The following is a 14236-nucleotide window of genomic DNA, read 5'->3' as shown; positions in this document are numbered from 1 at the left end:
TTCATCACTTTAAATATTCCATGCCAATCCCTTCTGGCCTGAAGTGTTTCTTTTGAGAAATCAGCTAACAGCCTTATGGGAGTGCCCTTGTAGATAACTAAATGTCTTTCTTTTGCTCCTCTTAAGATTATCTGTTTGTCTTTAACATTTGTCATTTTAATTATAGTGTGTCAGGGTGTAGGCCTCTTTGGGTTCATCTTGAGTGGGACTCTCTGTGCTTCCTGAACAGGTGTGTCCTTTTCCTTTCACCAGGTTAGGGAAATTTTCAGCCATTATTTCTTCAAATAGGTTTCGATCCCTTGCTCTCTTCTCCCTCTGTTACCCCTATGATGTGGATGGTGTTACACATGCTGCTGCCCCAGATGTCTCTTAGACTTTGCTCATTAATTTTTTTTTTTTTAATTTTATTGCTCTGATTAGGTATTTTCTGCTATCTTGCCCTCTAATTTTCTGATTCAATCCTCTGCTTCATCTTATCTGCTGTTGATTCCTTCTACTGTATTCTTCATTTCAAATATTGTATTCTACATTTCTAACTGATGATCTTTTTTGGTTTCTATGTTCTTTTAATGCTTGCTATCTTTTTAAGTTCACACTGAGATCATCCATTTTTCCTCTAAGTACCTTGTGCATCCTATAACCATTGCTTTGAACTATGCATTGGGTGGCTTGGTTGCTTCCATTTTATTTGTTTTTTCTGGAGATTTCTCTTATTCTTTCATTTGGGCCATTTTTTTGTCTCCCCATTTTGTCTGCATTTTTGCATTTGCCTATTGTGGTCTTATATAGTAGGCTTCTTCTGAGGCTCAGTGGTGCAGTCTTTCTGATCACCTGAGCTAGATGCTCCAGGAACATCTCTTGTGTGTGTTATATGAGCTGATGCTCCAGGAATGTCTCTTGTGTGAGTTGTTAGCCTTCCTTTTGCAGTTGAGTCTTGAATGTTATTGGCCTGTCTGTGAGTGGTATTATCCCTCAGCCTGGCTGACTGTGAGAATCAAACTGAACCACAGTTTATGAGCCGCTGTGCAGGAGCTGCCCTCCTAAGTGGAATTTGGCCCAGGAAGATCTTGATGCCTGCTGGGATTTCCCTTTGGTTGTGCCACTTTTGTGTCTAGCTGGGTCATGCTCTGGTGTGGTTTGAAGCCAACCACTGGTTGAGTTGTTCTGTGATGACTTGGGAGGGACTTCAGTGCAGGTCCATGTTAGACCCTCGCTGTAAGTTGCTTTGGGTTAGTTGTCTGGAGCTACCAAGCAATCCACGTTTTATGCCTACCTGTACTGGGCCTGAGTGTGCTTGGGAGGTTCCAAGTTGTGTACACTGTGAGCTTCCACCAGCTCTTAGCGAGGACAGCAGATAAATAAAAGGCCCAGTGAATCCCAAGATCTGTTCCACCTGACTGTGCTTAACCACCCCCTGAGGCTGCCTGGACTTCTTTAAAACCTTCTCAAGAAAGTCTTTAGAGTGACCACAGGCTGGCCTCCACCCATAGTCCCTTCCAAAAGGTGCAAGGTTGAGATACTGGGGTCAGGAGAAGGGACCTAAAGGATCTCTTGTTTAGAAGCATGCAGTCACTCACTCGGGGATAAAGTGGCTCCTACTCCAGAGCCATACCACTTTGTCTCTGAGTCTCCACCAGAGCTCCCCTCAAAAGAGCACAACATAGGTTCTGTCTGGGTGAAACCAGCCAAGCCTTCTGCAGGACAGGAATTCAGCAGGGTGAGGCTACCTGGGAATCAGGACAAGACAAGTGAGTGTCTCACTGGGGAACTGGCACTGGTGGCACACAGTGTGGGGAAATGGCCACTGCTCTGTAGCCACTCAAGTAAAGTGTTTGTCTGAGTCCCCAACTAGGACTCCGCAAAAAGAAAAGTACGCCAAAAATCTCAGTTGGGTGCAGCCAGCCAACCCCTCTGGAGGACTTGAACTCAATAGGGAGGGCCACCAGGAATTGGAAGGACAGGACAGATGGGTTTCCTGTTAAGGGATGGGTGCTGGCAGCACAAAGAGGGGGACAAATGTTCACTGCTCTGGATCCACACAACTCAGTGACAGTTCAAGTCTCTGACAAGAGCATTCCAAGAAGAAAAGCACTCCAAAAGTTTCGGTTGCATGCAGCCAGCAAACATTCTGCAGAAAGTGAGCTCAGAAGGATGGTGCTGTTGGTACTAGAGGACTGGGCTAGTGCACTCCTCAGGCTGGTGCTATAGGGATAGGAGTGATTGAACCAGGGAAGGCGGTGTCTGTGGAGGGTGTTGGAGAAAGGCTCAGCACAAAGGTCTCTGTGTCTGACCCTCCAGATTTTTTCTTGGGACCATGCAACCCACGTCTTCTCTGTATGACTCTAGTTTGTCCTGAGTTACCATCCCTCCACCAGAGACCCCAGGTTCACAGTACACTGTACACTGACCCTTTAAGAAAGCACCTGGATTTCTAGAAGACTCCCGTTGCTCCCTGGCAGAAAGAATCCCCACTGATTTTTATAGCCTGCTGTTAAGCAGACTCCTCTTCCTAACTCTGGTGCTCTGGGTGGGGAGTCTCAACATTGGGTTGAAATCCCTCACTTCTAAGTGAGGACCTTTGCAGGCAAGATATCCTTCTGGATTCTCAACTGCTGCATGTGGATATGGGGCCAGCCCTTTCTTTGTCTCTGCCCTTCTTACTAGTCTCTATGTGGCTCCTTCTGTAGATTCTTGGTTATGATATTTTAGTTCAGCTAGTCTTCTGTTGGTTATTCAGATTGATTTATCTATAATTCAGTTGTTAATTCAGTTAGGTGCTGGGAAGAAGTGAGTGTAGTTTCCACCTACTCCACAGGCACCTTGGGTCCTTCTCAATAAAACATGTTTAATGCCATAGACTAAGTTTCCAAATGGAATGCTTAAGTGAACAGGTCATCATGCTGAAACAAAAAATATTAAGATTTCTCAAAATATCATTAAAAATGATTTTTACTTCTTTAATTTAATGTTTTCCACTTTCTAGTTTTCTCAGGAGTACATAGGGTAATTTACCACCCCTCAGTTCTAGAACCACAGGTGGAAATTTCACACATGAGAAGTTGCCACAAAAATGCTAAGTTATGTCACTGCAAGAAAATTAGCAACTGTGAATGGGTTAGCACCACCTATAATCACTAAAGGAAAAAAATGCTTATACTTTCAGACTTTATTTTGGTGAAAATTTATCAAATTGTATTGTTTCTTAATCTTTATTTTTTTTATTGTTCAAAATATTACAGATGTCCCATTCTCTCCACATTGACCCTTCCCACCCGCTAGTAAACCCCCTCCCCAGTCCATCACCACACTATTGTCAGTGTCCTTGGGTTATGCATACATGCATATAAATTGTTTGGTTAATCTCATCCCCCCACCCAACCCACCTTCCCTCTGAGATTCGTCAGTCTGACCCCTGCTTTCATGAAGAACCTATTTTGTTCTTCAGCTTAGTAAGTTCTTTCAATTCCACATATAAGTGAGATCATGTGATGTTTGTACTTCTCTGCCTGGCTTATTTCTCTTAGCATAAATTCTCCAGATCCATCCATAGTGTCCCAAACAGGTATGAAATCCTTCTTCTTTACAGCTGCATAGTATTCCATGGTGTAAATGTTCCACAGCATATTTTGTTCAAAATATTTCACATGCCCCGTTTTCTCCCCAGTGACCCATTCCACCCCATCCCACCCCTCTCCCCAGTCGCTCTCCACACCCTTGTCCATGTCCTTGGGTTGTGCATATATGCATATAAGTTCTTTGGCTAATCTCTCCCCCTACACCCACCGCCCTCCTCCATCCCTCTGAGATTCATCAGTCTGATCCATGCTTCCATGTCATTGAATCATTTCTGTTGATCAGTTTATTTAGTTCTTTAGATTCCACATATAAGCTGGATCATGTGATGTTTGTCTTTCTCTCCATGGCTTATTTAGCTTAATGTAATATTCCCCAGGTCCTTTCACATTGTCCCAAAGGGTACAAGATCCTTCTTCTTTACGTCTGCATAGTATTCCATGGTGTAAATGTCCCATAGCTTTTTTATTCACTTATCTACTGATGCGCACTTGGGCTATTTCCAGATCTTAGCTATTGTAAATTGTGCTGCTATGAACATAGGGGTGCATATATTATTTCTGATTAGTGTATCAGGATTCTTAGGATATATCCCTAGAAGTGGGATCAATGGGTAAAAAGGCAGTTCCATTTCTAATTTTCTGAGGAACCTCCATACTGTTTTCTATAGTGGCTGCACCAGTTTGCATTCCCACGAGCAGTATACCACGGTTTCCCTTCTTCTAATCCTCATGAGGACATGTCATTGGTTGATTTGTTAATGGTAGCCATTCTGATAGGTGTGAAGTGATACCTCATTGTGGTATTAATTTGCATCTCTCTGATGATTTGCAACGTTGAGCATTTTTTCATATGTCTCTTGGCCACCTGTATGTCCTCTTTGGAGAAGTGTCTATTCAGACCCTTTGCCTATTTTTAAATTGGATTGTTTGTCTTCCTCTTGTTGAGTTGTATGAGTTCTTTGTACACTTTGGAAATTAGCCCCTTATCAGATATATCCTTGGCAAATATGTTCTCCCATACCGTGGGATTCCTTTGTATTTTGAGGTTGCTTTCTTTTGCTGTGCAGAAGCTTTTTAATTTGATGCAGTCCCATATGTTTATTTTTTCATTTCTCTTGCCCTAGGAGATGTATCAGTGAAAATTCCACTATGTGAGATGTCTGTGCCTTTACTGCCTAAGTTTTCTTCCAGGATTTTTATGGTTTCATAACTTAACATTTAAGTCTTTTATCTATTTTGAATTTATTCTTGTGTATGGAGTAAGTTGGTGATATAGTTTCATTTTTTTGCATGTACCTATCCAATTTTCCCAGCACCATTTATTTAAGTGTCTGTCTTTACTTCATTGTACACTTTTGCCTCCTTTGTCAAATATTACCTGACCATAATGACGTGGTCTATTTGTGGGGTCTCTGTTCTGTTCTATTGACCTATATCTATTGTTATATTAATACCAGGCTATTTTGATTACAATGGCTTTGTTGTACAGTTTGATATCTGTTAAAATGATCTTTCCCACTCTGTTCTTATTCTCAAGATTACTGCAGCTATTTGGGGTCTTTTTGGGTTCCATAGAAATTTTTGAAATTTTTGTTCTAGCTCTGTGAAATATGCTGTTGGTATTTTTAATATTAATTGCATTGAATCTATAGAGTGCTTTGGGTAGTATGGACATTTTAATGATATTAATTCTTCCAATACATGAACATGGTATATATTCTTCCACTTGTTTATATCTTCCTCTATTTCTTTTTTCAGTGTCCTGTAGTTTTCTGAATACAGGTCTTTTATATCCTTAGTTAAGTTTATTCCTAGGTATCTTATTTTTTTTAATTGCAGTGGTAAATGGTATTTTTTTTTAGTTTCTCTTTCTGAGAGTTCATTGTTGGTGTATAAAAATGCCATCAATTTCTGAATGTTAATTTTGTATCCAGCTATTTTGCCAAATTCATTTATCAAATCTAGTAGTACATTGGTGGATTCTTTAGGTTTTCTATGTACAATATCATGTCATCTGCAAATAATGTCAGTTTTACTTCCTCCCTGCAATTTGGATACCTTTTATGTCTTCTTCCTGTTTGATGTCTGTAGCATGGACTTCCAGTACTTTGTTGAATAAGAGTGGTGAAAGTGGACATCCCTGTCTTGTTCTTGTTTTTAAGGGAAATGGTCTCAGTTTTTGCCCATTGAGTATGATGTTGGTTGTAGGTTTGTTGTATATGGCCTTTATTATGTTGAGGCATGTTTCCTCTATTCCTACTTTGCTGAGAGTTTTTATCAACAATGGGTGCTTGATTTTATCCAATGCTTTTTCTGTATCTATTAATATGATCACATGATTCTATCCTCTGCTTCACTGAGCCTGCTTTTAATTCCTTCCAGCATATTCTTGATATCAAATATAGTAGTCCTCATTTTTGCCTGGTTCTTATTTATCATAACTAGCTCTTTTTTCCTGTTTTCACTAAGTTCTTGGACATTTCCATTACGTGTCCTATTGTTCTCATTAATTTCTTTAAGCATATTGATAACCATTACTCTGAACTCTATTTCTGATAACTTTCTTAATTCCATCTCATCAAGGTCTTTTTCTGACAATATTTCCTTTTTTTTCTTTTTTAGTTTGGAGATTGTTTCTTTGTCTCCCCATTTTGGTGACTTAGTGTTTGTGTCTGTATATTAGAAATATTTGCTGTCTCCCTGTCTTGTGGGGTGGAATTTTATAGAATATGTCCAGTGGAGCCCAGAGGTGTGTTTTCCTTATACTTCTGAGCTATTTGCTCAGGGCTTGTGCTTTCTGTGGGTGTCCCTTTTGTGTGTTCTTTGTGCTCTCTTGTTGTGATTGGTTCTAGATTTTTTTGACCCGCTCTTAGGAGGACTCTCCTCTCAGGTTGGCTAACTCTGTGGCTCAGTTCCAACTATGTCATGTGAGCTGTTGTACAGGTGCTGGCCAGACAAAACAAAACACAACCAAACTGCCAGTAAACAAGAAGTACCTTACAAAACATCCTGACAATCATAATGAAAACATCACATGAGAAAGTGGAATAGGGAGAGCAAAGGAAGTACACAAATAATAAAGCAAAAAAATAAAATAAAATAAAAAGCAAACAAAAGAGAGGGAGAGAAAAAAGGATATTATTGCCAATAGTAAAAAAAATACAAAATAATAACAAAATGAAAAGTAACAAATAGAAGAGCTAGTGGGAGATAAAAGGGGCAGAGAAAAGATTCTGAAAGAAGGGTGAACAAAATTTAAGGGTAGAGCATAAGAATAGGAAAATATTTGAGAAAGAAAAACTAAAAATAAAGAGACAAAGGGAAACAAACTTACAAACAAAAAGAGAAGGCAGAGAATAAAAGGGGAGAAAACACAAAGAGAAAAGCAGTAAATTTTTTGGTAATAATGATAATATCCCAGCAATTAAGCAGGGAATATCAAGAAAATCTTGATAATAGAACAAAAAACAGAACAAAATAAAGCAAAACAAATTAGAAATTAATTTTTTTTCTTTTCCTTCTTTATTCTAAACAAAAGCCAGGTGAAATTCATCTGGGCAGCTTATGAGTCTCACTGTTTTGTATGCTAATTTAGGTTCTCCTGGGAGTTACTTGTGTATCAGCCAATGTCAGGAGCTTTCTAGGACTGGCTCTGGTGTCCTTAGGTAGCTGGCTGATCTGAGTCTCTCTGTGGACCACCTCCACTTGTCAGCTATTTTGCCTCTCACTTGTGGTTGCCTGATCTTAGACTCCAGAATCTTCTGAAGAATCTTTTGGGTGTAGGCTGGCTATTGTAGCTAGGGATATTGCTCCCCTTACTTAGAGGCTTCACTGTCAATCCATCACTATGGGGAAGTTAGTCTCTGCTTCAAAACCAGCTCCTTAGTCTCTACCCTGTCCTCCAATTCTAGTTGACCATATAGTGGTCTACTGCAGTTTCAGGTTGATTTTAGTCTGTTGCTTTTTCTATATGGGCAGTTTCAGCAGCCTGGGCTCAGTGGGTTCGATTAAAAAAAACTTCTGGTGAGCCCTTTGCCTGCCCAGCCCCCAGCAGGGGTTTTAAGCTTTTCCTCCAGTTCCCAAATAATAGTCCCTAAGAGTCTTAGTCTGGTATTGTCATCCTATGAGCTGTTCTCCCCTCCCTCTCAGGACTGTGCCATGTGGGGGATATCTGGAGCTTCAGTGAGCTGAACCAGCTCCTTTCCTGCTGGGAGTGGTACTCCTAGCCTGCAGGAGAGTTAGGTGTGCTCTGTCCCTGCTTTCCCAGATACGGTTGGCTGATCTCACAGGGTGCTCAGTTCAAACTCCCCACAATGCAGAAATACCAGCTTTTGCTGGTCTGTCTCCTCAGTGCAAGCCAGAAAGATGGACACCCATTCAGCAATTAAAAACTCAAAAATGCACAAAGCAACACACAGGTAGAGAACCTACCCTGCGGGGTCCCTTTGCCCCCAGGCCTCAGAACCAAGCAGGAGAACTCACAAAGTCAGCCCAATGCAGGTCCCCTGTACAGCTAATTTCAGTAAAGCTGGGGTAGCTTCTTGCACACCCTCCAGACTACCCTCAGAGTGGGTCAAAAATCCCCAATTTGCTGCTCCAGCAGCTCCGGTGGCTGGAGACCCGATCTGCCCCACTGATGGCTCCAGTCCCTCTCTGCCAGTGGGAGGGCTCTCTTCCCCTACCCCATGTCACACAGTTCAGATGCTTTCTGGGGTTCTACACAATGCCTTACAGGAAAACAGAGGGTCCCTTTATGTGGCTGCTCAGTGCAACCCTCATGCTCCTTTCTGTTTAGAAGCCACACACTGTGGGACAGCCTTTCCCATGGTCAGCACCCAGGGTGAAAGGCTCCTGTCCCATCTGCTGCCATTAGATGCATTGTTTCACTGGGAAGTGGTGATTCCCTCCTCACAGGCATACTGTTCCCCTGGCTCCCTCTGCCTGCCCTGTACAGGCTCTCCTTCCCCTCTCCTCTGCTCTGGTTTTGAGATCCCAGCTTTTGGATGCTACACTCCCAAGGGGACGGAACATTGCAGCCTCTAGCCTTCTGGCCTCTGAGCCCAGCACAGGTTTCAAGAGGGACTCCCCCTTTCTATACCACCCACCCCCCAAACAGACTCTATGATGTTTCTTCAGTGCTCCCTACTTGAAATATGTACACTCAGGTATATTTCTCTTGTTTTTCCAAGCTGGTTACAGAGTATTTTAATGATAAATTGAGTCCATGCCTGGGAGCAAGGGCGCTCTGCTTCTTCACAGTGCAGCCATCTTCTCTCCTCCTGGTTTTATTCTGCATCTTCCTCTTAATTTTAACGTGAACCATAAATTGCTCTAAAAAAATGTCTTAATAAAACAAAATTCACTGCCTACAGTAATGTGTTAAATCTATCCATATTTACTGGAACCATACCCTCACCCTATTACTTAAATACAAATTTCTTACTTCCAAACCTCTTCTGCCTAGGCTGATAGCTTCCAGCTCCATAACTAATGAAAATGCTCTCCTCAAGTATGAAATGCCATGCTAATCACACAGAGAGAACCCTGGCCAGCATGGCTAAGAGATAATTACATTTAAGTATATCCTTTTACTTCCTCAGAAGTAATCCTGATATATGTCAAACTATCCACAATTTTCTTGGTTCAAGAATATTTTTTAAAAACTATTAAATCATCTTACTAATCAGGAATAAAATGAAAGATGATGGGAAATAACTTGAGTCACTAAATCCCATATTAAATTCAGAATTTCTATTTATTTAAATCATGGAACATGGGTTTCCTGTAAATATTTATACTGAGAGTGTTAAAGAAGTTGGTGTACAGCTGGCTTTATAAACTGTGTTCACTTCAAGTAAATTTAAGGAGATCTGAAAGGCTTGTTTTCTTATAGAAGTACTTTTTTGTCTTGGATTTTAGTGAGCTATGTCTCAGTTACATAACTCCATCTGGTGGCTCAGTCATAAAATTTTTTTACTAATAATTAGGAAAGACAAATCCATTCTTATGGCTACCAAAAATGCCATTTTCTCCTATTCCCTAAAGAGAGAGAGAAAAGTTACTTTTGTCTTTTGAATTGTTTATTTTTTCTAATACCATTTTCACAGTGATGTATGCATAACTCTTTCCAAATTCAATTTTATCAGCCTATGGTTAAGTATTTAGTAAGCAACAAGATCAAAAAGACTTATTTAAAACTAAGATATGTTATTTTTTTTTTTGCTTTCTCACAATTTACCAGATTCATTCTTTTATTTCAGAAATACTTTTATTATAGATTATTTTGGCCAGTTTCCTTCTTTAAGAATCAATACTGGTATTTATTTAACATACATAAAACTGGGATAATGATAGCTTTTTTCCTCTAGAATCTTTAGAATAGTTGTGAAATCTTCAAATGCGTAATTTTAGTATTATTATTTAATTCAATTTATAATAGATTTCTTTAAATCATTAAACATCTTTTCTCTCCATTCTTCACTCCAGAATCACTGTTCTGTGCTAACCCTAGTTGTGCTTGCAAACCATTTTTATCTCTTCAAAATGATATCTGAGATTCATATTTATTTTAAAAATAAGTGTAAAATAATTAACTCTATGTTTGAACAGAATCTTTTATTTTATTTTATTGTTAAATCCAAACACATAATTAAAATAGCAATTTTCTCTTAATGTACTTCTGATTGAAATTAGTGTTGGAGTGTTTACTGTGTAACCATGTTTCTTATTACATGTTAAATGTCACGGTTAAATACTTAATCTTGCTATGTTGATATTTATGAAAACCTTTATGTTATTATAATAGCTTTTATTCTATTGAATTTTTGTTTTTATTTGATATTTGCTCTATATTTTATTTGATATGGTCCATCTATTTCTCTTAGTATCATTTCAAGTGATTTGGGTTATATGTCAATTATAATTACCTAATTCCCCATCACCTTATATTAGAAAAGCAATATTTCCATTATTTTTAACTTATTTTATATATCAAATGCCATACAGATTATAACCTTGCACTTGCTGTTTTGATTCACTCCTTGTTTTGATCCACGTGAAGCACTCTCTGGCAATTGTCCATTGTCTAGTTAAATACCCACTTTGAAGAAATGAGGGAAAAATATTCTTGATTAAAAGGACAAATGAATTATTTTCTAGAATGGTAATATATATCAATATAACTGAAAAGTAAATATCATTTTCCTTTTTAGAGGCGAGCTGCTGATAATTTGAGACGACACCACCAGTATCAAGTAAGTTATATTATATCTTGAAATTTGCATTAAAATACAGTCCCCTCTTCAACCCTGGCTGATATGGCTCAGTTGGTTGAGAACCATCCCATGCACCAAATGGTCACTGGTTCCATTCTCAGTCAGGGCACATGCCCAGGTTTCAGGTTCGATCCCCATTAGGGGGTGTGCAGAAGGTAGTCAATCAATGTTTCTCTTTCACACTGAAGTTTCTCTCTCTCCCTTTCATTCCTCTCTCTCTAAAACCAATAAAAACTTTAAAAAAATAAAATAAAATGCAGTCCCCTTTTCAGAACTGACTAAAGAAGGAAATCATATTTATACATGAATATAAATTGTGTTATTTTAAAATACCTCAGGAAGTTATGAGGAACCTGGTGAAGCGATATGTTGCTGCAATGATTAGAGATGCCAAAACTGAAGAAGGCCTGACTGAAGAGAACTTTAAGGTAATTATTTTTATTTTCATAATGAAATCACCAAGAGGTGCACTCACAGCACATTGAAAATCAGAACAGGAAATGCAGCCACGTGTTCCAGCAAGATTGTGTGTCTTCTGATTTTTAAATTAAAGCACTATTGAATTATCAAAAAAAGTGATGGCATTTCTTCTCAAAATGCATTGTTTTCAAACATATTTAATCTGACATGTCAAGATGACTTATTTGGAGGAGGAGAAATCCTAGAGCCTGTGGCATTCTGACTTGCCTATCCCAAAAACACTCTACTGAGTGAGCTTTAGTTTTTGAAATTTCAGTCTGATTTCTAATCCTGAAACATTTAGTAGTGAACATATTAAAAACAACAACAAAAACCTTCTTTGTGCTTTGCACAGCTTTGGTTAAAGAAAATTTTAACTTAGAAACTTAGAAAATTGTAACTTAGAAACTTAGCTTTTCTCCCTGAGTTTTCTTTTTATTGTGACCAGAGGAGATAGATAGAATACATGAAATACTTAAATAAATATAAATATATGCATATATATATGCTCATATCATGTGTATAAAATACCTCTATTATTCTGCCTGAGTTTTTCAATATTTTGGAAGAATGTTTAAAGTCAATAAGATCTTATAGGAAAAACAAACAAACAAAAAAGCATACTACAGGAGACTTCTAACAGAGAAAAGCAGCAAGTTTGACAGAGAACAAATATAAGCAGCCAATTAGCTAAGAAGATAAATTGCAAAACTAAAAGCACATTGAAAGTTGGCTAGGATCCAATATGTTCTTTATAGACACAATATTCAAATTTTAGAATTAAGCGTTTCTTGGTACTTTGGGAGATAGGATAGAGACAAGGGCCTAACCCAAAGGTCACCATCAGGTTAGAACTGAGAATTCAGATGTCCAAAAAGAGAAGAAAAAGGATGAATTTCAGAAATGTTGTCTAATTGAATGAAGCAATTTGCAAGATTTAGTGGCTAACCCAGGTGTTGAGGTAAAATCAACTTTAAGGTAATAAACAATGGAAAGTTACTGCCAACGCTAGAAAGGGCAGGCTTCATTTTCATTGTTTTGTTATATATGTCTGTTTGGACAGCAAAATATGTCTATATTAAAAATCTTTACAAAATGTATCCTTGAAAGAGTGTGAGGTGATTTAAAAGCAGAAGGATATTTGAAGAGGATGTATTTGAAAGTGTAGTCCCAAAAAAACCAATATATTAGACTACACAGTGGTGAAAAAGAAAACTCTTCCTGTTTCTTTTTACATGAGCCTTAAGAAATCTCCTTATTACTACAGAACTGGAATAAGAAAATTAATAGACATCACAATGACATAAGTACCTGGAAGAAAACTGGAAATTCTAGATAGAACCACAGCAGAGTAGAATCCTAGCTCTTAAAAATGCCTGAAAACACATCAGACCCATATGTGAAATGAGCAAATAATGTTTCCTAATGTTTATTTAAGTCACAAACTAAATTCATCATTTTAAATTTCATTTAGGAGCTAAAGCAAGACATTTCTAGTTTTCGCTTTGAAGTCCTGGGGTTACTAAGAGGAAGTAAACTGTCTGCCCTACAGTCTGCTCAGGCCACGAAGGACTCTTCTAATTCAGCAGGTTCTGATGAAAAGAGTGATAACGAAGGTACCAGCAAAGACAAGAAGAAGAACTTTAGTCTTTTCGATTTAACCACCCTGATCCACCCTCGATCAGCAGCAATTGCTGCAGAAAGACACAACATAAGCAATGGCTCCCCTCCAGTGGTGCAGGAGCGCCTGCGGGAAAAGCAGAGAAAAATGAATTTTGTGACCGATATCAAAAACTTCGGGCTATTTTATAGACGATCAAAACAAAATGCTGCAGAGCAAAATGCAAACCAAATCTTCTCTGTTTCAGAAGAGGTTGCTTGTCAACAGGCTGAAGCATCACTGGAGAGAAATAGCCAACTGGAATCTCGAGGATTAGCTTCAAGGGGTGACCTGAGCATTCCTGGTCTCAGTGAACAATGCATATTAGTAGACCACCGGGAAAGGAATGCGGACAGTCTGGGTTTACAGGTTGGCAAGATAATGTGTTCCTTCAAATCAGAGAAGGCAGTGGTGGAGGACACTGTCCCAATAATACCAAAGGAGAAGCATGCAAGGGAAGAGGACTCCAATACAGACTATGATGCAGCCCTCATAAACACAGTCACCCATGAAGATTATGTGACCACAAGACTGTGATACTTGAAGGAGGAAGAGTTTATCATACATATATTTTGTTTCCATAGTGCACTGAGTTGGGGGGATATGTTTAAAAGTAAATTATCAAATGCTAACTTACACTCTATAGCATTTATCAGCTGTGGCATAATGATGTGTAACATATTTAAATAAGGCGAAAGCTATCAAAAACCTTTGTTTTGTAGTCCACTTTTGCTTTCAGAATTTGTTTTACATTTTTTTGTTGTTAATAAATAAACTCACCTTGTATCTTGCACTGTCACAATAACACAGGAAATTTTTAACTATCTTTTTCAATTAAAACAAATTCAACTTCATGTGGTAGTTGACTCCTATAATAGATATTTTATATCCAAAAATTAATGTAGCTGAAATATTAGAGCTTTTCATAAAATTTTAAGGTCTCTAGAGATGGGTACTTATCAAGGACTTTTCACTCAGCCTTACAGTTTAGCTTTAAAACATAAATATTAGCAAATTATTTCTTAAGGACAAATAAGTAATTATAGTACACAATTAAACCAAGGAACACTTTTCATGGGGTCATGATCAAACTCTTTCTTTAAAATGAAAATTCTCAGTTGGTTGGAGTGTCATCCTGTACACAGAAAGTTGTCAGGTTTAATTCCCGTCAGGGCACATACTCAGGTTGTGAGGGTTCTATGTTTCTTTCGCCCTTTCTCTCTCTCCCTCTCCCCTCCTTCCTCTCTAAAATCAATAAATGTATCCTC

The 14236-nt window shown here is 38.4% G+C and overlaps 1 protein-coding gene across 1 annotated transcript in view; it reads left to right on the top strand.

Moving 5' to 3' along the window:
• TRPC4 (transient receptor potential cation channel subfamily C member 4) overlaps positions 1–13759 on the top strand; it is a 341290-nt gene extending 327531 nt beyond the window's left edge. The window contains exons 9-11 of the mRNA XM_016208908.2: positions 10787–10828; positions 11188–11277; positions 12783–13759. Of these exons, the coding sequence (XP_016064394.1) occupies positions 10787–10828; positions 11188–11277; positions 12783–13505 (855 nt within the window). The 3' untranslated portion in view covers positions 13506–13759. The remainder of the gene's footprint in view (positions 1–10786; positions 10829–11187; positions 11278–12782) is intronic.
• Positions 13760–14236: the final 477 nt, after the last annotated feature.

This window comes from Miniopterus natalensis, chromosome 2, assembly GCF_054644295.1.
Source record: "Miniopterus natalensis isolate mMinNat1 chromosome 2, mMinNat1.hap1, whole genome shotgun sequence".
NCBI lineage: Eukaryota > Metazoa > Chordata > Mammalia > Chiroptera > Miniopteridae > Miniopterus > Miniopterus natalensis.
The sequence above is the reverse complement of the archived record's forward strand: the minus strand, read 5'-3'. Positions and strand labels throughout refer to the sequence as shown.